Genomic DNA, 25,013 nt, shown 5'->3' with positions numbered 1-25,013 from the left:
CAAAATTGAAAGTGAAACCTGTCTGTTCCATTGCCGAAAAAGTATGCAGTCTATTTGAGCCCAAACCTTCACAAAGTGTTCCATAGAGAACAAGGCAGTACATATACTGTATAAATATATATATATAAATATATATACCCAAACTGTTCCAAATTAATCTCTGAAATCAAAGAGATATTAACCCTTGATCCTATTGAGGTTAAGAGGGGGCACACTGTGACCCTAATAACAGGAGTCCCTGCTAAATAGTAAAATAAAGCAGACTTACCCTCCAGGATCCATGCTGTGGAACAGATACAGTGTCAGGGTGCCAGGAATGAGACAGAGACCAGAAGTGCAAAAAATAATCACACCTTTATTAATAACAAAAAATAATAAAAAGTCCACAATTTAAATAACAAGCCAGGAGTCAAAGCCAGAGCTGGTAGTCAGACGAGCTGAGTCAGGAGCCAAAGCGAGTAGTCAGACAAGCCGAGTCAGGAACCAGGAGTGAAGTCAGACAGCCAGGTAATACACAGGAACTCACAAACAGGTCTGAGACAGCGCAAGGGCAAAGCATACTGAATTGAGGCCCTTTAAATAATAAGTGATTACATCACAATTCTGAGACTGAAACCTGTCTCACACGGATGATGTACAACAGTCTGGCCATAAGAAGGCATGCAGGAAATGAGCAGCATCACACACTCTGCACCAGATTCAGCAAGAAAAGGTAAGCAAAATGGCTGCCAGCAGCACATGGCAAACAAAGCAGGGAAAAACCCCTGACATACAGCCTCTCAAGTGTGACAGCCTTGCCGTGGTGTTCTAGGAGGGAGCTGAGTGTGGAAAGGCAAGCAGTGTAATTTGATAACACAGATTGCTCAGGAGCTGTTAGATATACAGTCTGGATCACTTTGCAGAAAACCTTTACATGCATCTCCAGACTCTAACATTCATCAATACTCTCACTGAGAGGTTTATATGATTACTTAAAACTCCAGTCCTTTCTTGAAGGGAACATACTCATTTAAGGACTATCCGAATCTTCTGACACTTCTCTGCCATCCTCCTCTAGTGACGAAAGGCAAAGAATGACTGGGGATGGGGGAAGTGGGAGGGACATTTAAGCCTTTGGCTGGGGTGTCTTTGCCTCTTCCTGGTGGCCAGGTGTTGTATTTCCCAACAGTAAGGAATATCGTTGTGGACTCTCCCTGCCTTATGGAAATAAATATCTATTTATAAATACTTAGAACATATTCTGCTATTTGCAGAACATTGGAATTTGAAATATTTACAGTAAATACATAGTATAACACTTTATTAAATATGAATATTGCATAAATATGATTTTACATGTTTTCATCTACTTGACAGCAAAGGATTCAAATGCACTTATACATATATGTCTATATATGTATACATATGTGTGTGTATGTATATATATGTAAATACATACACCCTGTTCCAAATTATTATGCATATTCTATTTTAGTGTCACAAAGATTAAATATTTATTTTTTCAGTTTAACTCATGGATGGCATTGTGTCTCAGGGCTCTTTTGATCACTGAAAACAATCTCGGACACCTGTGATAATTAGATTGCCAGGTGAACCCAATTAAAGGAAAAACTACTAAAGGAGGGTGTTCCACATTATTAAGCAGAGCACCATTTTCAAGCAATATGGGGAAGAAAAAGGATCTCTCTGCTGCCAAAAAGAGTGAAATAGTTCAATGCCTTAGAGAAGGTATGAAAACATTAGATATTTCATGAAAACTTAAGCGTGATCATCGCACTATTAAGAGATTTGTGGCTGATTCAGAGCACAGACGGGTTTGTGCAGATAAAGGCACATTGAAGAAGATTTCTGCCAGATCCATGCATCAGATCAAGAGAGCAGCTGCTAAAATACCATTACATAGCAGCAAACAGATATTTGAAGCTGTTGGTGCCTCTGGAGTCCCACGGACATCAAGGTGTAGAGTCCTCCAGAGTCTTGCAAATGTGCAAAAACCTTCCATTCGGCCACCACTGACCAATGCTCACAAGCAGAAACGGCTGCATTTGGCAGAAAAATACATGAAGACTAATTTTCAAACAGAACTGTTCACTGATGAGTGCCGTGCAACCCTGGATGGTGCAGATGGATGGAGTAGTGGATGGTTGTTGGACGGCCACCCTTTTCCAATAAGGCTGCGACATCAGCAAGGCGGTGTTTTGGGCCGGAATCATGGGAAGAGAGCTGGTCGGCCCCTTTAGGGTCCCCAAAGGTGTAAAGATGACCTCTGCAAAGTATGTGGAGTTCCTGACTGACCACTTCCTTCCCTGGTACAGAAGGAAGAACTAGGCTATCCGTAATAAAATCATCGTCATGCATGAAAAATGCCCCATCTCATGCTGCAAAGAATACCTCTGCATCAATGGCTGCTATGGGGATAAAAGGAGAGAAAGTCATGGTGTGGCCTCCATCCTCCCCTGACCTCAATCCTATTGAGAACCTTTGGAGCATCCTCAAGCAAAAGATCTGTGAGGGTGGGAGGCAGTTTACATCCAAACAGCAGCTCTGGGAGGCTATTCTGACATCTTGCAAACAAATTCAAGCAGAAACTGTCCACAAAATCACAAGTTCAATGGATGCAAGACTTGTGAAGCTGCTATCAAATAAGGGGTCCTATGTTAAAATGTAACGTGACCTGTTAAAATGTTTAAAATGTTGTTCAAAGTTTGATTGAAATAGCTTTTGATTTCAGTAAATATGCTGCAAACACAGCAAATGACAATTTTCAGTTCTTTATAACCTATAAAGTGTTTTGAAACTTACTGTGCATAATAATTCGGAACAGTGCATTCTAAGTTTTTTATTTTGAAAAAAAATACTGTTATCATTAGGAGGTTTGTTCAATAAAATTTTAATTGTACTCTTAATAGTTAATAACATGAGAATTATGCTGACTGTTGTTTACATCAATTATTTAGGTAAATGAGAAAGATATCATTGGCATAATAATTTGGAACAGGGTGTATATGCACATATAAATACATAAATAAATCTGTACACACACACACACACACACACATATATATATATATATATATATATATATATATATATATACATATACATATTTAGACATGTATATGTATGTATCTCTGTGTTAAGATCCTTTGCCTGCCTTTTTTTCCCAAACTGAGACCTAGAGGCATATTTATCAAGGTCTGGCGGACCTGATCCGACACTGTGGATCAGGTCCGCCAGACCTCGCTGAATACGGTGAGCAATACGCTCGCCGTATTCAGCATTGCACCAGCAGCTCACAAGAGCTGCTGGTGCAATGCCGCCCCCTGCAGACTCGCAGCCAATGGGCCACTAGCAGGGGGTGTCAATCAGAGCAGGCGGACAGGTCTTTGTGACCGCTGCTTCATAACTGCTGTTTCTGGCGAGCCTGCAGGCTCGCCAGAAACACGGGGCATCAAGCTCCATTCGGAGCTTGATACATATGCCCCCTAATATCTTTGAGCCCTTATAACTTTGTTGTGCAATTTTTTTTAAATAATTTTTATCAGATAGTGTAACTGCACTTTGTAAGGCATTTTTGATGTGTTTTTTGAGACTTTTGTTTCGCAAAACAGTTAATCAGAGCTCTGAGGACACATTAACCCGAGACTCATTAACTTCAATTGCGCTCAAGCGATCGCGTCTACTTTCTAATTGTAATCCGAGCAAAAAACCCAATGCGCGCAAACACCTGCAATAAACTCCTTATTGCTCATGCATAACTGTTAGGGATGGGCAAATGTTTCGCAACATTCGACAAATGAAACTAATTTTAACATGTTCATTCGTTTTGAATTTTGAATGTTTGTACAACATTCTAACATTCATTTAAAGTAATAGTATTTCTAATGCTTTCTTTAAATGTATTTGTCATGATACACTCATAAGGAGTAGTTAATACCTGGTTTGCCTTGGAATTTAGATAGTCATAAATTTACGCAAGGACAATGGTCTTGACAAGACAAAGGGAGACTGAGATATAATTGAATGTAACAGAAGGAGTATTCAGAATTTGCCTGGGACAAGAACTGTATCTTTGGATATCTTGGTATTTTGTATGTTTTTGTAATTTGGCACTGTGTAACTTGGATTTGTCTTTTGTTATTAAACATATAAATAATCTAATTCTGTCTTTGGGCTCTAATATCTGAATTCACACTCTAAAGAGACAAGGTTAAAGGCATGTTACCTAACTGTTATTTGTGTGAGTTATTGGGTTTCCAATACACCCATATTCAAAACTCTTGGTGGTGGCAAGCAGTCGTAATCTGGGTGGTGTATGCAGGATTTTAGGTCCTTTGTAGAGATAAAGGTAAGGGAACCACATTAACCCCATAGTGATGGTTGGATGCATAGGCATAGTCGTCAATGTAATATTTGATTATGCAATAAGCGAAATAGAAACATTTAAATTGATATATTGATATCTATTATGTATCAATTTATTAAATTCCCTAACACATGAAATACTTCTAAAGAGTATTTATTAAATCGAATGTTACATTCGAAATTTCGAATGTGGACATTTGAAATTGAAAGTGTCATTCAAAACTGTAAATAGCATTCGGTTATAGAATTTCTAAGAATATTCGTTCTTATAAACATTCGATTATGTAAATCAAATTTGTACAATAAGATTCGTTCTAACATTTGAATTTGAATATAAACACATTCGCCCATCCCTAATAACTGTTGACGCGCGACTCATAATCGGGCCCTATGTGTGACAAGTGAAGTTATAAAAAAACCAGACACAGAAACTTGATAAATACAGGCAATGACTAAAGCTGTATTTCCCTCAGCCAATTGAAAACAATATTATGTGAGATAAAAGAAACCAGCGTAACACACTAGCTGAGATACAATGTCTAACATTCCCTTATATATATTCAGGACTAGCTTTACTGATTTGCAGCTCTGATCTTCAGTTAACATATTACCTTGTAACTAATAAACCCATGGACAGCGCTGTGGAATATGTTAGCGCTTCATAAAGTATAATAAAAATAATAATTTTACTATGTCCCTTACTATGTTGCCTCAATAATCTTCTATGTGTATATATTTTCAAGGTCAAAAGTGACTGTTTATAACTTCAGAGTTCCTCTAAGTGTATTTTAAATATAATAGGGCCCAAGAGACCACTTGTGAAATGAGAGAAAATAAAACTCAAACTAGAGGTTCCAATTTATTTTATTTAGCAGATTCATTATTATCTCAATTATTGCTAGTTTAGCAGACAACTCATAGCTCTGAGCAGAAAAGTAATCTCTCTATATTGTGCCGCTTTAACATATTGATAGATGATATGCTGTTCATTATTTCTGTAATTCATATGTTAATTATTAAATTTAAAAAAAAAGAAACAAGTGTTTAAAAAAATGGCATGACACATGAACTTCTCAACCTAGTGTTTGTGAAACGCTAGTATTTACCATTGGAACAAATAAAGGGGACTTTCAGTCATGAAGTATACAATACTTCATGCAGAAAGTTCCTTTATTTGTTTGAAGTGTTCGCCGCACTGAGCTGCTCAGACAGCCCAAGGAAAACGTTATTTTGCTGAGAGGTGACGTTTCCACCTCTTAGCAAATAGCTGTGTGTGCCAGCTGGCGCTAAGCCCGGATACCCTGCATGGCTGTTGGCTAAGAGGTAGAAACGTCACCTCAGAGCAAATAGTGTTCTGCCGTGGGCTGCCTGAATAGCTCAGTGCGGCGAACGCTTCAAACAAATAAAGGAACTTGCAGCATGAATTATTTTAAAGTTCATGACTGAAAATCCCCTTTATTTGTTCCAATGGTAAATCTTAGCGTTTCACAAACGCTAAGATTTACCATCACTTTAATCTGAGAACTACTAATAAAACTACACGGCAAAGGAAAAGCTCAATAAACCTCTTTTTAGGGAATTTAGTAATTTGATACATAATAGATACAGAGATATATCAATTAAATTTTTTCTATTTGGAATATTACATTTAAATGGACAGGAAAACCCAAATTTTTCTTTCATGATTTGAAAAGAACATACAATTTTAAGCAACTTTCCAATTTACTTCTATTATCAAATTTGCTTCATTATTTTGCTATCCTTTGCTAAAGGAGCAGCATTGCATTACTGTCAGTTAGCTGAACACCTCTAGACAAATGTGTGCAGGCACCAATAAGCAACTAGCTCCCACTACTGTAGGATATGTGCGTATTCTTTTTAAACAAGGGATAACAAGAGAACAAAATACATTTAAAAATAGAAGTGAATTAAAAAGTGTCTTAAAAAAACATGCTCTGAATCATGCAAGTTTAATTTTGACTTTCCTATACTTTTAAAGAGAGCACTAGAAATACTATTACAAATATATTAATTCAAATTTTCTATTTGAATATTGAATAAGTTGATTTTAATTATGCAGTATTTGAATTAGAACATTTTTAAGCAAAATTATTATATTTAAAGATAGCATTAGAAATACTATTACATTAGAAAAAGAAGAATGCACGCGCGAAACGCATGTGTATTCCCGGCGGTCCGGATTATGTGCCCGCCATACATCTTGTAATACTAATTTCTTGCTAAATTTTTGGAGAATATCTGTTTCCCTGGCTTTCCTGGGTGCATACCTGGATCTTGACCTGTCTAGGACATGAGAAAAGGCCATATTGAAATCGCCAGCTACCACTAAGTTTTTCCCTGCATACAGAAATAGTTTCAAACTAATATCTTCCCAAAATTTTTTATCTATCCGGTTTGGTCCATAGATATTACAAAACACAAAGTTAAAACCATTGATTTCAATCTCAAGAATTTGATATCTCCCATTGAGGTCATTATCCACTGCAATTATATTATAATTCAGCTGCTTACGAATCAAAATAGCCAGTCCTCTTTTAGCTTTATCGTATGGGGTAAACACTACCTCCCCCACCCACTTACTTTTAAGTTTAACGGCTTCTTTGGGTTTAAGATGGGTCTCCTGTATAAATGCTACATCTGGTTTTTGAAGACCAAGATGTCTAATTATCAGCTTCCTTTTACTTGGGCATGATATCCCACCAGTATTCCAGGATAGAAATTTTAACTTAACCATTCAAACTAGGGAAGAATTAAAACACGTGATAAACCAACCTTCATGGGGGGGTGGGGGAGAAGGAGGAAAAAAAAAATTGCTGATAAAGAACGCCCCTCCCGACCCCTCCCCACATGTTCCCATTCCTCTACCTTTCCCTCTCATCAGATCATAAATTTATTTAATCCTTTTCAGGAAGTCAATTGGGTCTTTATTGTCTATCTCAGTTCCCAGTACCAAAGGCAGGGTTATTTCTGTTGTTTTAATTTTTTTGAGTTTGTTTTTTGAGGCTATTTTGCCAGCTACTGTGTATGTTATTAAAGGCCTAAACTGTGGCAATATGTCTTGATCTCTTCAAGCTTAGTAAAGCTATGAGATTCGCCATCTTTATCCAAAATTACCTTTGCAGGGTATACAAGTCTCGCCTTAAAATTAGCTTTTATTAGTTGAGAGCAAAATGGGGCCATTTCCCTTCGCTTGTTTTGGGTCTCCATTGAAAAGTCTTGGAATAGAAGAATTCTATTTGCTCCTATGGTAATATTATTATTTTTCCGATAGAGTCTAAGAATATGAAATTTGTCTTGGAAGTTTAGGAATTTAATAATAACTACTCTAGGTCTTGTGTGTCCGTCTGAGTTTCTTCTAAGTGTTCCTAGTCTATGTGCTCTCTCTATTGGTATTCTTATATTCTCAATGTTGCTTCCTACTAATTTCGGAAGCTGGATAGCTGCAAAACTTATCAGATCCTGAAACTCAGGAGTTTCTGGCAACCCAACAACCCTTAGGTTGTTGCGTCTGGACCTATCCTCCAACTCTTCTATTTTAGCTTGAAGCTGGGAGAGTTTAACTTTGTGTGTGTTACTCGTCTGCTCTTGTATTACTGTTCTATCTTCAACCTCTGAAACTCGAGACTCTATCTCATTCATACGAGACGAGAATTGTTTTATTTCATTGGTAACTGATACCATTTCTTGTTTTAGAGCTTCAAATTGTGGCATAACAAGCTCTGAGATCTGTTGTATTAAGATAGTGTTATCTGGAATGCTCGCACCAGATTCATTCTGAATCTGTAATTCTGGGCTGCTCTCATTAGGTTTGAGCTTTTTATCTTTTGTTTTAGGTGGCATGCTGGGTGATGAAAGTCTAGAATGTGAGATATATCTTTCCATGTAGTTAGTGAAAAAGTGAGAAAGTGAAAAATGCAGACCCCTTGGTGAATATTATAAAGAGAAGGAGGAAAAAACAAAAAAAAAGTGTCTGTCTGCTGCTATTCTGTACTTAAATCAGCCAAATCAAACAGTGAGTAATACGTGGCCATAAATAAAACCTCTAAATATAATTGTGTAAATGCACACGACAAAAAACATGAAAAAAAAAAAAAAAAAAAGAAGTGAGAGGACCAGCCTTCTGTACTGCTGGATTGGAGCTTAATAAATGTAGCTAATTTTGGGTGTATCAAATAGTCTACACAGGACTAGGACAAAATATATAGTGAAAAACAAAACACTGTATGTAATCTATTCAGCCTAGATTCACATTGAAACACACAGAGAAAAACAAACAGGAAAAAAAATTTTTTTCTAGAATTGATTACTTTTTAATAGCTAAACATATGTTAAAGATGAAGGTCCGTGCAGATATTCGAGACATTGTGATCTCGGATCACGCGGTTATCACATTGGAGATAGGTTTGAGTGATAGAACCCCTTCAGGGAATCATAGATTATATTTCCCTCAACATCTTTTTAATAACCTCCACTTTAAAAAATGGATCCAAAATAGATGGTTTCAATTTAGAGCCTATAATAAGGATTATTCAGACAGACCAGAAATTTTCTGGGAAACTGCCAAAGCAGTTTTTAGAGGGGAAATTAAGGCCTATATGGCAAAAATGCGGGTCATTTGGGGGAAAAGAGAGGAGCAGCTCTCAAACACTCTAGCTAATAACTATAGGAGATATCTTAACAACCCTTCGGTTGAACGATGGCAAATCTATAAAGACAGCAAGTCAGTTTATGATTTGTTTTTGAAACAACATTCGGTTTCAGAAGAAGTAAAACTGAAGGCCCTCTATTCAGGAGCACAAGGGGTCTCAGCTAAATATTTAGCTAGAATTGTTAAGATTAGGAAACAGAAAAATTATATTCCAGTAGTCAAATTTCGGGATATCAGAGTAACAGATCCCTTAGAAATAAGAGAGGCTTTTTTTCAGACATATCAAGAACTATATGCAGCTAAGCAGATCAATCTCTCTTCGAAGCAGCAGTTTTGGCAAGGGGTGACTTTACCCCAAATTGAGACAGAAGATTTACATAGACTTAACGAACCGATTTCAGTTGAAGAAGTTGTCAACGCGATAAAAAGATTAAAATTGGGGAAAGCACCTGGACCAGACTCCTTGCCCGCAGAGTTTTATAAGCTTCTGCTCGAACAGATTCCAACAGTTCTAGTTAAATTATTCAATGAATACTTTATAGGGAGTAAGTCCCAATCCCCCTTATTTGCAGCATCTAACGTAGTTTTGATACCCAAGAAAGGTAAAGATTTGGAACTTCCTTTATCATATAGGCCTATCTCACTTTTGAATCAGGACTATAAAATTCTTACATATATCCTGGCTAGTAGACTGAAAGTCCCTTTAGGATATATGGTGCATCCTGACCAGACCGGTTTCATGATGGGTAGAAATCCCGTTAAAAATTTAAGGAAAGTCCAGCTGGTCCTTGATTATTACTGGAATAATTTTGAAAGACAGAGACACTCTCCTAAGCCAGATCTTGCAATTCTCACAATCGACGCTGAGAAAGCGTTCGATTCCATCATTTGGGATCATCTACTTACGGTATTGGGTAAATTTGGTATATCAGGCGCTTTCCATCAATTTATTAGGCAGTTATATAATAAGCCATCTTCTTCAATTATAGTAAATGGAGAAGCTACCGAGAAGATAACTTTGGGTCGTGGCACTCGGCAAGGGTGTCCCCTGTCGCCTTTTCTCTTCAATTTATCCCTTGAACCACTGGCAATTTACCTAAGGCAAGAATTGCAGGGCATTCAGCTAGGAAGGCATAAGTTAGTTCTATCTCTTTTTGCTGATGACCTTTTATTATTTCTCAGTAATACGGCAACGTCTATCCCGCGATTATTAAATATTTGTAATTTGTTTAGCTCATTCTCAGGGTATAAAATAAATTATGGAAAATCAGAGATTCTATGGATACGTAAACCTATAGGTCAAGATAACCATCCTTTTATAGAATCCACTCAGATTTCTTATTTAGGAATTAAGCTAACTAGGGATCCTAATCTCTGGTATGAGCTTAATTTCAAACAATGTATTAAGGCCCTAGCTACCAATTTACAGAGTTGGAGCAACCTCCCGCTCTCACTTACAGCGCAAATTATGCTGATTAAAGTGGTGTTATTTCCCAAACTCCTGTATTTTTTGCAGAATCTCCCACTCCTGTTATATAAGAAAGATTTGATCTTCCTTAATCAGTCTTTCAATCAATTTATTTGGCAAGGTAAGAAACCTCGGATTTCTATATTTAAGTTAACTCTACCAAAAGCTTTTGGAGGGATGGCCTGTCCCAATCTGAAATTTTACAATTATGCAGCGGTAGCCAAGTTCGCTCTAGATTGGATCACTGAAAAGAATCTCGTCTCATTTTATGAGATGGAATCTAGCCTGATAAAACCCTTCACATTAAAGGCTATTATACACCATACAGCTAGCAAACTACCTGATAAAATTAATCAGTTAACGACCTTCAAATTCATTATACAGGCTTGGCAGAGCATCTGTAAGGAGCTGGCAATAGATTATCGGAAATCAGAAGTTCTACCAATTTTAGGCAATCCAAGTTTTCCAGCGGCTTTGGTTCCTTCGACATTTGGGGCATGGGCGGAAAGAGGAGTGATCTATGTATCACAGCTATGTGAAAATGACAATTTCAGGCTCCGTTCGTTTGAGAGTATCTCTCAACAGTTTGGACTCCCAAGGTCAAGTTTTTTTGCATACCTGCAACTCAGGCATTGGCTTGAGGAATTGAGACAAGAATCAGGTCCTGAGATAAACAACAGCAAGGTCAAGCAAGTTATAATACATTATCGTGAGGGGGTGAACACTATCTCTCAATTCTATGATACGATTATGAAATCTTTGGGTATTAAGAATATCGAGGCTCTGACAATTAAGTGGGCCGAAGCAAACCTGAGGGTAGAGAGTGAGACCTTAAAGCAAAGTATTATATTTGTTACTGGTGCTACATGTATGAGTGCATGGAAAGAATCGCATTTGAAAATATTAAATAGGGTTTATCTCACGCCAGCTAGGCTGGAAAAATGGAGTCAGGTTAAAAGTAATTGCCCTAAGTGTTGTAAGGAAAAGGCAGACTTAACACATTGTTTCTGGGATTGCCCTAAAATAACCCAATTCTGGCAGAAGATTAATTTTTGGGCTAATAAGACAATGGGGGTAAAGTTTAAACTGACTCTAAACCAGATATTCTTTCTAGGTAACTATAGTGTGGCTGTTCCCAACAACAGATTCATTAACTTACTTATACTGACAGGTCGGAATTTAATCTTGAAAAATTGGAGAAACCACAATTCACCTAAACTCACAGACTTCCTGAAAGAAGCGCAACATCAAATGGTGATGGAACAATGTAACTTAAGAACTACCAATCCGAAACAGATTATTAGATTTTATAACAAATGGAAGAACTATATTCTTGCTCTCCCTGTTGAGATGCAGAGACAGGCGGTCCTCCAACACAAATCATCTACTTGGGTACAACAGCAAATAGACCGTGGTATTTTTCCTAGATTGTGGTTTAGGAACGAATAAAAGGTCCCCCCCCCCCCACCCTTTTTTTTTTTTTTTTTTTTTTCTTGTTTTGCCCTCCCCGGCCCCCCTCTCTTCCCACAAGTCTCCACTCAGATATTAGATAGGATTTCTATTCTAAGATTTCTATTCTTTAAAGATGGTGAACCCATCACATAATTCTCGGAGAAGAGAGAGACAAGGGTGTATATTAAGACAAGTAGAATAAAAAAAAATATTTATATTTGTTAGAGTACCATTTGAGATTAGGATCCTTATCTGTTTCACTATTATTTACTCTTTTATGGCTGTATTTCTTTTTTTCTTTTTTTTTTTTTTTTTTTTATGTTAGCAGTATATGATAAAATATATATATCTGAGTTTATATAGAAGACCCTATGCAACAAATTAATGTAACAAAATGCCAAGTAATTGTCTGTATTGTGTACTCTTGGTATCTTTATTTTTTTTTCGCTGCAATTGGAAACATGTATGATTATCTTTTCTGTTTACAAATAAAAGCTTTAAAAAAAAAAAAAAAGAAATACTATTACATTAAAGGAACATTAAACACTGAATAAATAGAATGATGCATTCAAAGTAAAGATTAGTCAGAATAAAACTTAGATGTAATTTTTAAAGTTGTTTAAATATTGACAAAATAAGAGTAAAGTTATACGCCTAGATTACGAGTCTTGCGTTAGCCTTAAAAAGCAGCGTTGAGAGGTCCCAACGCTGCTTTTTAATGCCTGCTGGTATTACGAGTCTGGCAGGTACAGGTGTACCGCTCACTTTTCTTCCGCGACTCGAGCATACCGCAAATCCACTTACGTCAATTGCGTATCCTATCTTTTTAATGGGATTTGCCTAACGCCGGTATTACGAGTCTTGGAAAAAGTGAGCGGTAGACCCTCTCCTGTCAAGACTCCTACCGCATTTAAAAGTCAGTAGTTAAGAGTTTTATGGGCTAACGCCGTAACATAAAACTCTTAACTAAAGTGCTAAAAAGTACACTAACACCCATAAACTACCTATTAACCCCTAAACCGAGCCCCCCCCCCCCCACATCGCAAACACTTAAATAAAAAATTTTAACCCCTAATCTGCCAACCGGACATCGCCGCCACTTCAATAGATATATTAACCCCTAAACCGCCGCACTCCCGCCTCGCAAACATTAGTTAAATTTTATTAACCCCTAATCTGCCATCGCTAACATCGCCGACACCTACCTACATTTATTAACCCCTAATCTGCCGACCCCAACGTTGCCGCAACTATATTAAATGTATTAACCCCTAAACCTAAGTCTAACCCTAACCCTAACACCCCCCTAACTTAAATATAATTTAAAATAATCTAAATAAATATTACTATCATTACCTAAATTATTCCTATTTAAAACTAAATACTTACCTAGAAAATAAACCCTAAGCTAGCTACAATATAACTAATAGTTACATTTTGTATCTAGCTTATGGTTTATTTTTATTTTATAGGCAACTTTGCATTTATTTTAACTAGGTACAATAGTTATTAAATAGTTATTAACTATTTAATAACTTCCTAGTTAAAATAAGTACAAATTTGCCTGTAAAATAAACCCTAACCTAAGTTACAATTACACCTAACACTACACTATAATTAAATAAATTACCTAAATTAACTACAATTAATTACAATTAAATTAAATAAACTAAAGTACGAAAAAAAAACAATTTCAGAAAATAATAAAATAATTACAAGAATTTTAAACTAATTACACCTAATCTAATCCCCCTAATAAAATAAAAAAGCCCCCCAAAATAATAAAAATCCCTACCCTATACTAAATTACAAATAGCCCTTAAAAGGGCCTTTTGCTGGGCATTGCCCCAAAGTAATCAGCTCTTTTACCTGGAAAAAAAAATACCCCCCCAACATTAAAACCCACCACCCACACACCCAACCCTACTCTAAAACCCACCCAATCCCCCTTAATAAAATCTAATACTAACCCCTTGAAGATCACCCTACCTTGAGACGTCTTCACCCAACCGGGCAGAAGTGGTCCTCCAGACGGCCAGAAGTCTTCATCCGATCCGGGCAGAAGAGGACCTCCAGATGGGCAGAAGTCTTCATCCAGGTGGCATCTTCTATCTTCATCCATCCGGAGCGGGTCCATCTTCAAGACATCCGACGCGGAGCATCCTCTTCCATCCGACGACTAAAACTAAATGACGGTACCTTTAAGTGACGTCATCCAAGATGGCGTCCCTTCAATTCCGATTAGCTGATAGAATTCTATCAGCCAATCGGAATTAAGGTAGAAAAAATCCTATTGGCTGATGCAATCAGCCAATAGGGTTGAATTTCAATCCTATTGGCTGATCCAATCAGCCAATAGGATTGAGCTCGCATTCTATTGGCTGATTGGAACAGCCAATAGAATGCAAGCTCAATCCTATTGGCTGATTGGATCAGCCAATAGGATTTTTTCTACCTTAATTCCCTCCGGGATAATGGTCCCAGCCCAAAGGCTAGTAAAAAAGACCAAAGACAAGAGTACAAGACTACAGGAGAAAAGAGAGGCTCAACGAGGAACAAAATCTCCTGTTAGACCGCTGCTACAAACGGCATGCTACTGTGAGTCAAAGAAACATTGTGCTCGGGTACGAGACCCCCTACACACAGTCGAAGACAAAAAAGGGCACACTTCTCAAGGGAAGAAGTCCCCCAAAAACCTCAGCATCCATATATTGGATAAACATAGTAGAATCCCCAATGGGAGCAAAACCCTCAGTCTCCTGCTGCAGGAATGGGGGAACCATACACTGCATCACAGCTCCCCTACCAGGAACCTGAAACACAGGAAGGGAAAGAACCCCTGCAAAGCAGGACCAAGGACTCCATAATACTAAGGTAATTCCAAACCCGGAGAACCCAAACCCTACTCTGAAAGAGAAGGGATGAACAACAGAAAAAACCTACTACTACAGAGGCGAGACCCTCGGCCACATCGCCAACCCAGTTGAAAAATACCTGGAGTCTACATGAACATTGTGAATGCACCAGAAGACAAGGCCTAAAGCCTGAGCCACAGTCACAAAGGCATCTCTCACAGAGCCCCAGCCCCAACGAAGAGGGTTCACGGGACCACAACTTCAAGTGAGAACCAAACCATCCACACCCATTCACAGAGAGATGAGGACCAGGTCAGGGTTCTCGATAATGGACAATGAAAAAATCCAATCTCTGAGAGAACCCTAACTGTCTCCTCCAAGGAGGAGCGCACCTCTAAAGTCCGTAGATCTGGTGATCTAGATAGCCTCAAACTCAGGAGTCATGAAGGACTCCTGAACAGTCTGAGAATCAACATCCACTAAAATGGATCACAAGAAATCTCATAGGCAAGCGGCAACACGTGATACCCAGGCAGGATAACATCAATACCTGAAGTAAATGATATCCCAGGACCCTGCTCGCCATCTCAGCCCACGAAGCTCCAAAAGGAGTATCTAGAAAAAAGGGACAACTGCCGGACCCAACCTCGACACCGCTACTGACAAGCCCCAAGGCTAGCGTAACATCGAGGATGCAACACACCCGAACGGCAAAGACCATAGTCCAACCGAGGGTATTAGCTGAAATAGACAAGATAGAAAAGGAACCGAAAAAACTATAAAAAATAAATTGAAGAACATAAGAAGATTGCTTCATCCTCTAACGTCATATCCATTTTGCCATCAAACTTCTAAGGCCTCGGATCCCCCTGCCCACTAGGACTGGGATCCTCTAACATTGCCAAAACATGTCTTAAAAGAACTCTAAGGCGAGCCAGCCTATAATGGAAGGCAAAATCATCCCTCGCCGAATCTGCTGGAGACCTCGGTTCCGAGATTGGGGCCCCTGAAGCCTCAGGGGCCAACGTTTCCCCGGAAGGCCGAACTGAATCCGGCGATCCCACGCTCAATGGGCCTAGGTTAACGGAGCACGGACAATATCAGAGAACTACTTCACTTTAGGAGATATAAATGAGACAGTGCCATAGAAATGGCCATGTGGAACCGTGTCGTAACCTCCGGCGGAAACAGGCCACTCTCTGGAGGAGTGAAGGCCATAGAGACACCTGCGTGCGTAGCCGGGAAAGGGTCTTGGGCACGTGCCTCATGGGTCATAGAAACCTCGGAGGAGGATGGCTCAACGCACTCTAAGCTCCCAGACTCAGGAGAAGAGAGTACTCTAGAAAGGCACCCGGAACATAATTGATGGGCATTAATTACCCGGGCCATTTCATATTCATCACAAGACACATCCTCCGTATCTGAGGCATCCGTGTTGCGCATATCAGAATCCTCCATAATCCTGGGATTACAAAAAGATAAAACTAACTGGCACCCTTTGACACCCCCAATGGCTGGGGCACTTACCACCTCCTGTGAACCAGACAACCCACAAGCTAGACTCTCTCGGTCGCACACAGTCAGCATACGGAAGTGAAAAACAATGTAACCGCACCCGTCACGAGGTGCACCGTGCCAGTCACAAAAGGGCGCGTAATCTGGAAAGATCACATCATTAAAAGAAGACCGTTATGCTCCGTAAAGGCCGTGAGTAAAGCTACACATTTGCAGATAGAATCATATAACAAACATGATTAAATAACCCCCATCAGGAGATATTAACCCATAATTCCTTATTAAAATAAAAGGAGTCCCACTGGGACCCTACCCTGTTTCGTTAACATATTCACATATCGAAATTAAATTAAATGATCTTACCGGAATCTACGCCGTGGAATAGGAACAATTGTGACAGATAGTAGCCTCGCTTCTGACATGGACTGAGTGAAGAAAGGTAGGCAGCTAAACTCGTCAACGCTGATTACCAAAGTAGCTGTTAATAAAACTTTTCCTGCATCTCCGGACTCTAACTCTCTCACTGAGAGGCTGACAGGATTACTTAAAACTCCAGTCCCATTGAGAAGAGTACTACCCTCCATAAAAGACTATCTCAAACTTCTGTACACTTCTCTGCCAACCTCCTGTAACAAGAGGCAAAGAATGACTGGGGGATGAGGGAAGTGGGGAAGGTATTTAAGCCTTTGGCTGGGGTATCTTTGCCTCCTCCTGGTGGCCAGGTTCTGAATTCCCAAAAGTAATGAATACAGCTGTAGACTCTTCCCTTTTAAGAAGAAAATAAATGTTTTAAAATCACCTAATGCTGTCATTTTGTTAGCACAATCTGCAAGGTTTTGATAATCAAGAACAGTTCAGGGGTACACCTCTTGAAAAGCTCAGTAGAATCCATGCTCCTGGTCACCTTTGCTGCTTCCCATTGTGAGAGACATAAATAAGCCTGGCCTCTGGTCTAAACAACCACTGTGTAGAATGCTGAATGCTCAGGTAAATTTTATCAAACTTAAAGTGATGGTAAAGGATAGTTACTTGCAATCAAGCATCATAATCTTCATCAAAATGAAGCCTAACTTAAATTCATAAATTTTTTTATTACTTGCTCCATTAATAAATTAAACACTGCTTTGCAGGGTCTATCCATTGTCCCCATCCCCTGCCCAAAGCACAATTTTATTTTTTTCCCCTGACGTTTTCTTCGATATTCAATTTGAAACCAGGCCAGCTGGCAGCCATCGCTACCTACATCACGCCCCTTGTAATAACTCCATTGCTCCATACGTGTAGAGCGGGTGGGACCACTCGCTACGTTATACTATGACTAAACACAGATACATGAATAAAATTAAAAAATAGAAGTGATTTAAAAAACATACATAGCGGTTTGATTTTTAATAACATGATGTTATGAAATATGTGTTCAAATATGTATAAATTTGACATCACTTAAAGGGACATTAAGCAAACACATATTGTAGCTGTTTTCGGATATTTGTAGCATGTTGCAATTTATTTAGTTTACAAATTAGCTTGAACAGCTTTTACTTAGAGGGACATAAAACCCCAAATTTGTCTTCCATGATTTAAATAGAGCACATCATTTTAAAAAAACTTTCCAAATTACTTCTATTATGAAATTTGCATCATTCTCTTAGTATTCTTTGTTAAAGGAGCAGCAGTGCACTACACGAAGCTAGCTGAACATAGAGGATGAGCAAATTACATTTGCTATATATGTGCAGCCACCAATCAGCAGCTAGCTCCCAGTAGTGCAGTGTTGCTCCTGAGCATACCTAGGTGTGCTGTTCAACAAAGGATATAAAAAAAAGAACAACACAAATTACATAATAGAAGTAACCAGAAAAGTTGTTTAAAACTGCATTTGCTATCTGAGCCATGAAAGTTTACTTTTGACTTTACCTGCAAAAAATGTTGTTAGCCTGTTGGTTTCCAATTTCTCATGTGTATATGTGAATAATTGATTAATATAATATTCAGTATTCTTTGTCTCATAATATGAAGCTATGTATGTAGAGTAAATGGGCATTAATGTATCTTGAAAAATTAATAAACAAATATTTTAAATACCAATTATCAAAAGGAAATGTATAGCAACATATGCATTTGACATGTATTACAATTTGCTAATGAGATGTTACATGAAGGTGTGAATGGACTAACGCAACATGTCCTGACAAAAGCACATTTCTAAAACAAATTAATCGATGCCAGACTTAACAAGACAGGTTAAAATAAAGTTTAAAAAGTTACCTATTAAAAAGAAACCTATTCAAAATTGTTGCAAAAAACAAACAGGATAAACTTTAATTTTAAAGTTCAGATTTAACATCCTGGTTCAAACAAGTCTAAAAAAGAGTTATGTGCTGGCATCTTAAAGGGACAGTCTTGTCAAAATTAAGCTTTCATGATTTAGATAGGGCACGCAATTTCAAACAAATTCCAATTTCCTTTTATCATCAGATTTGCTTTGTTCTTTTGGTATTCATTGTTGTTGAATAGTAAACCTAGGTAGGCCCATATGCTAATTTCTAAGCCCTTGAAGGCCACCTCTTACATCAGTGCATTTTGACATTTTTTCACAGCTAGACAGCGCTAGTTCATGTGTTTAATAAAGATAACATTGTGCTCACTCCTGTGGATTTACCTAGGGGTCAACACTGATTTCCTAAAATACAAGTCTGTAAAAGAACTGAAATAAGTGGGCAGACTGCAGAGGCTTAGATACAAGGTAATCACAGAGGTAAAAAGTGTATTAATATAAATGTGCTGGTTATGCAAAACTGGAGAATGAGTAATAAAGGGATTATCTATCGTTAACCCCTTAAGGACCAAGGCCAATTTTCAATTTCTTTCCCTTAAGGACCAGGGCTATTTTTACATTTCTGCAGTGTTTGTGTTTAGCTGTAATTTTCCTCTTACTCATTTACTGTACCCACACATATTATATACCGTTTTTCTCGCCACTAAATGGACTTTCTAAAGATACCATTATTTTCATCATATCTTATCATTTATTATTAAAAAAATTATAAAATATGAGGAAAAAATGGAAAAAAACACACTTTTTCTAACTTTGACTCCCAAAATCTGTTACACATCTACAACCACCAAAAAACAACCATGCTAAATAGTTTCTAAATTTTGTCCTGAGTTTAGAAATACCCAATGTTTACATGTTCTTTGATTTTTTTGCAAGTTATAGGGAAATAAATACAAGAAGCACTTTGCTATTTCAAAACCACTTTTTTTCAAAATGAGCACTAGTTACATTGGAACCCTGATATCTGTCAGGAATACCTGAATATCCCTTGACATGTATAATTTTTTTTTTTAGAAGACATCCCAAAGTATTGATCTAGGCCCATTTTGGTATATTTCATGCCACCATTTCACCGCCAAATGCGATCAAATAAAAAAAATTGTTCACTTTTTCACAGGTTTAGGTTTAGGTTTCTCACAGAAATTATTTACAAACTACTTATGCAATTATGGCATAAATGGTTGTAAATGCTTCTCTAGGATCCCCTTTGTTCAGAAATAGCAGACTTATATGGCTTTGGTGTTGCTTTTTGGTAATTTGAAGGCTGCTAAATGCCACTGCGCACCACACGTGTTTTATGCCCAGCAGTGAAGGGGTTAATTAGGGAGCATGTAGGGAGCTTGTAGAGGTAATTTTAGCTTAAGTGTAGTGTAGTAGACAACCCAAAGTATTGATCTAGGCCTATTTTGGTATATTTAATGCCACCATTTCACCGCCAAATGCGATCAAATTTAAAAAAAAACTTAAATTTTTTCGCAATTTTAGGTTTCTCACTGAAATTATTTACAAACAGCTTGTGCAATTATGGCACAAATGGTTGTAAATGCTTCTCTGGGATCCCCTTTGTTCAGAAATAGCAGACATATATGACTTTGGCGTTGCTTTCTGGTAATTAGAAGGCCGCTAAATGCTGCTGCGCATCACACGTGTATTATGGCTAGCAGTGAAGGGGTTAATTAGGTAGTTTGTAGGGAGCTTGCAGGGTTAATTTTAGCTTTAGTGTAGAGATCAGCCTCCCACCTGACACATCAGACCCCTGATCCCTCCCAAACAGCTCCCTTCCCTCCCCCACCCCACAATTGTCCCCGCCATCTTAAGTACTGGCAGAAAGTCTGCCAGTACTAAAATAAAAGTTTTTTTAAAACTTATTTTTTTTAGCATATTTACATATGCTGTGTTGTAGCATCCCCCCTTAGCCCCCAACCTCCCTGATCCCCCCCAAAACAGCTCTTAAACCCTCCCCATCTGCCTTATTGGGGGCCATCTTGGGTACTGGCAGCTGTCTGCCAGTACCCAGTTTGCAAAAAAAAAGTAGTTTTTTTGTACTTGTTTTTTTTTCTGTAGTGTAGCTTCCCCCCCCCCACCCCCCACAGACCTACCCCCACCACCTGCCTGATCTTTTTTTTTTTTTTTTTTACTTTTTTATCTTTTATTTGAACATTTCTTCTCCAACATTTTCTGTAGTGTAGCGGCTCCCACCCGCTCCCTCCCCGTGCACGCGCCCACCCCCACCTTCCTGTGCACGCGCGCGCATCCGTGCGCGCGTCCGGACATCCCCGCCCACGATCCCGCCCCCCTCCACATCACCGATCTACATCGATGGCCGCCACCCGCCTCCCACACAGGCTCCCACCCACCAACGATACCGGCCATCGATGTCCGGTGCAGAGAGGGCCACAGAGTGGCTCTCTCTGCATCGGATGGCCAAGGGGTGTTATTGCAGGATGCCTCGATATCGAGGCATCACTGCAATAACCGGAAAGCGGCTGGAAGCGAGCAGGATCGCTTCCAGCTGCTTTAAACCCCTAAAGTCGAACAGGGTACGTCGCTGGTCTTTTAAGACCAGGTTGTGTGCGACGTACCCTGTACGACTTGCGTCGTTAAGGGGTTAAATATCTATCCATATTTATCTATCTATATTTAAACAATAACAATTCTGGAGTAAACTGTCCCTTTAAATGTTATTGCATGGAGCCATTTGCAATAAGATATTGTAATGAGTTCAGCTAGGAAGTCAAGTTTCCAGCTACGTAAATACTTCTCATTTTACATAACATCTGCCTTTTCAGTCATTATATTTGTGTAATTGGTAGAAGCAATAATAATAAAATACATTTTTGCATAACATCTCTTCTATTAATTTACTCCATTTTATCTCATTATGATTAAGTAAAAAATGATTAATAATAATTACCTGGTTCGCATTTGGAGCAACAACGGTTGCTAAGCTGATACTGCTTCTCTGGGTCACAGATGACAGAGTTCTGATCAGGGAACTGTGGATAAAATATTATGTTTTAAAGGATCAGACATGCTGAGGTTTCTAAAGTGTAAGAGAATAACATATTACAAAAATGTGTATAATGGAAACTAACACAAGTATCAAGCAAGCTTTACTTTACTAGTAGGAGAACACATTCTTCATCCAGTAATACATTTTCCTAAACATGCTGGATCCCCAGCAAAACTAAGAATGTGCCATCGTTTTTGTTGCCCCTTGAACATACAGAACTAAAAATGTGCGTTTTGGAAATTTTAGGTGGGTGGGTAAACAAGGTAACTACATTTCAAAAGAGCCATCTGAAGGGGAGAAGAGCTCCCTGCAACCTTATATAAAACTGTCCCTCGGTCACTGGACATTTATATACACTATGTGGCCAAAAGTATGTGGACACACCTAATTAATGTGGTCAGATGTTTCAGCCACATCCAGTGCTAACAGGTACATAAAATCCATGAAATCTCAATAGACAAGCAATGGCAGTACAACGGGTCAAGAACAAAGTATATTCCAGCCTCCAAAATTCTTTAAAAGAACCTTTATTTCCACATAGGGTCCTCAGCAACAAACATACTGAAAAGCTCAGTGATTTTATACGTGGCACTGTCATAGGATTCTACCTTTGTCACATGTCAGTTTGTTACATTTCTGCCCTACTAGGAGCAACAACAGCCCAGCTATGAGGTGGTAGACCATGCAAACTGATAGAGTAGGGCCGCCAAGTGCTGAAGCATTTAGAGTGTAAACATCTTCAATCATCTGTTGGATCTGAGTACCAAACCTCCCCTGGAAGCAACATCAGCACAAGAACTGTGCTCAGGAACGTCATGAAATGGGTTTCCATAGCCGAGAATGTGTACCCAAGCCTCACATCAACATGCGCAATGCCAAACATCGGCTGTAGTGGTATAAAGCAGGCTGCTGTCACTGGACTCTGGAGCAGTGGAAAGGTGTTCTCTGGAGTGATGATGAATCACACTTTACTATCTGGCATTGTGATGGAAGTATTGTGTGTGGTGGATGCCAGGAGAACACTACTTACCAGAATGCATAGTGCCTACTGTAGAGTTTGGTGAAGGATGAATTATGGGTTATTTTTAGGGTTTGGTATAGGCTCTTAGTTCTAGTGAAGAGTCTTTTTAAAGAGATGCCAAACCTAAAAATGTTCTTTTGAGATTCATACAGAAAATACAATTTTAAAAAAGTTTCCAATTTACTTCTATTGTGAAATGTACTTATTTACAATGGTATTTTTAGATGAAGAGCACCTAGGTAGGTTTCAGGAGCACTAAATGGAAGGAAATAGGGCTGCCATCTAGTGCTCTTGCAAATGGATATCAATCTTACAAAACTGATGCCATATAGTGCTCCAGACCCATGCATATTCCTTACCTTATGTCCCTGCTTTTCAACAAACAGTACCAAGAAAACAAAGACAAAATGATAATATAAGTAAATTAGAAATATGTTTAAAATTGCATGCTCTGTCCTCTTGCTAAGTAAATTCCATCATGGTAACCTCCAAGCCTGATTTGAAAGTCAGCTTTGTTTACCTACAGTATCTACAAACCTAATCTTCAGTGCCATTACACTGGTATGAATAGTAATATATGTTGCTAGGGATATACTTCTTTTTTTATATCATTATTCAAACAGACATATGGGGGCCTAGTTATCAAGCCGTCAACCTCAAATACGCTGCGTATTCCGCAGCGTATTTGTGGCGAGGCTGATACGCCTTAGTTATCAAAGGCTCGAGACCGGCAAAAGTAGAATTTTGTGACGTAAGCTTCGATCCGCCGGACTCAGTCCGACACAGATCGATTCTTACGTCACTCCAGATGTTCCGCACACAAGTGCGGCACATTCTCACTACTTTTGCTAGCTATCAAAAAACTAGCAGGTACGCTCGGCACTTTTACGGCCCAGCGTACCTGGTTTTCAAAGCGCCAGCCTGGAGGCGGCGGATCCCATAGGAATCAATGGGAGTCTGACCATAGCGAAAGTACAAGTTCGCTGCTGACAAACATCCCATTGATTTCTATGGGAGCTGTCTACACCTAACACCCTAACATGTACCCCGAGTCTAAACACCACTAATCTGACCCCCCCTACACCGCCGCAACTAAATAAAGTTATTACCCCCTAAACCGCCGCTCCCGGAGCCCACCGCAAGCTACTCTATACATATTAACCCCTAAACCGCCGCTCCCGGAGCCCACCGCAACTATAATAAATGTATTAACCCCTAAACCGCCGCTCCCTGAACCCGCCGCAACCTATATTAAATGTATTAACCCCTATCCTGCCCCCCCTACACCGTCGCCACCTATAATACATTTATTAACCCCTAATCTGCCCCCCCTACACCGTCGCAACCTATAATAAATTTATTAACCCCTATCCTGCCCCCCACTACGCCGCCGCCACTGTAATAAAATTATTAACCCCTAAACCTAACCCTAACCCTAACGCCCCCTAACTTAAATATTAATTAAATAAATCTAAATAAATTAACTCTTATTAACTAAATGAATCCTATTTAAAACTAAATACTTACCTTTAAAATAAACCCTAATATAGCTACAATATAAATAATAATTATATTCTAGCTATCTTAGGATTTATTTTTATTTTACAGGTACCTTTCAATTTATTTTAACCATGTACAATAGCTATTAAATAGTTATTAACTATTTAATAGCTTACCTAGCTAAAATAAAGAGAAATGTACCTGTGAAATAAATCCTAACCTAAGTTACAATTACACCTAACACTACACTATACTTTAATAAATTATTCCTATTTAAAAATAAATACTTACCTGTAAAATAAACCCTAAGATAGCTACAATGTAATTAATAATTATATTATAGCTATCTTAGGATTTATATTTATTTTACAGGTAACTTTGTATTTATTTTAGCTAGTTAGAATAGTTATTAAATAGTTATTAACTATTTAATAACTACCTAGCTAAAAGAAATACAAAATTACCTGTAAAATAAATCCTAACTTAAGTTACAATTAAACCTAATACTACACTATCATTAAATTAACTAAATAAACTACCTACAAATAACTACAATGAAATACAATTACATAAACTAACTAAAGTACAAAAAATAAAAAAAGCTAAGTTACAAAAAATAAAAAATTAAGTTACAAACATGTTAAAAATATTACAACAATTTTAAGCTACTTACACCTAATCTAAGCCCCCTAATAAAATAACAAACCCCCCCAAAATAAAAAAAATCCCTACCCTATTCTAAATTACATAAATTTCAAAGCTCTTTTACCTTACCAGCCCTTAAAAGGGCCATTTGTGGGGGCATGCCCCAAAAAGT

General features: G+C 38.3%; 1 protein-coding gene across 2 annotated transcripts in view; it reads right to left on the bottom strand.

Annotated features, from left to right (window-relative positions):
- TNFRSF11A (TNF receptor superfamily member 11a) overlaps positions 1-25,013 on the bottom strand; it is a 367,845-nt gene that overhangs the window by 201,531 nt on the left and 141,301 nt on the right. For both annotated transcript variants that reach the window (XM_053714632.1, XM_053714633.1), the window contains exon 2: positions 21,577-21,658. In XM_053714632.1, the coding sequence (XP_053570607.1) occupies positions 21,577-21,658 (82 nt within the window). The remainder of the gene's footprint in view (positions 1-21,576; positions 21,659-25,013) is intronic.

The sequence above is a fragment of the Bombina bombina genome, chromosome 5 (assembly GCF_027579735.1).
Source record: "Bombina bombina isolate aBomBom1 chromosome 5, aBomBom1.pri, whole genome shotgun sequence".
Lineage (NCBI taxonomy): Eukaryota > Metazoa > Chordata > Amphibia > Anura > Bombinatoridae > Bombina > Bombina bombina.
This window is presented reverse-complemented; position numbering and strand designations above follow the sequence as displayed.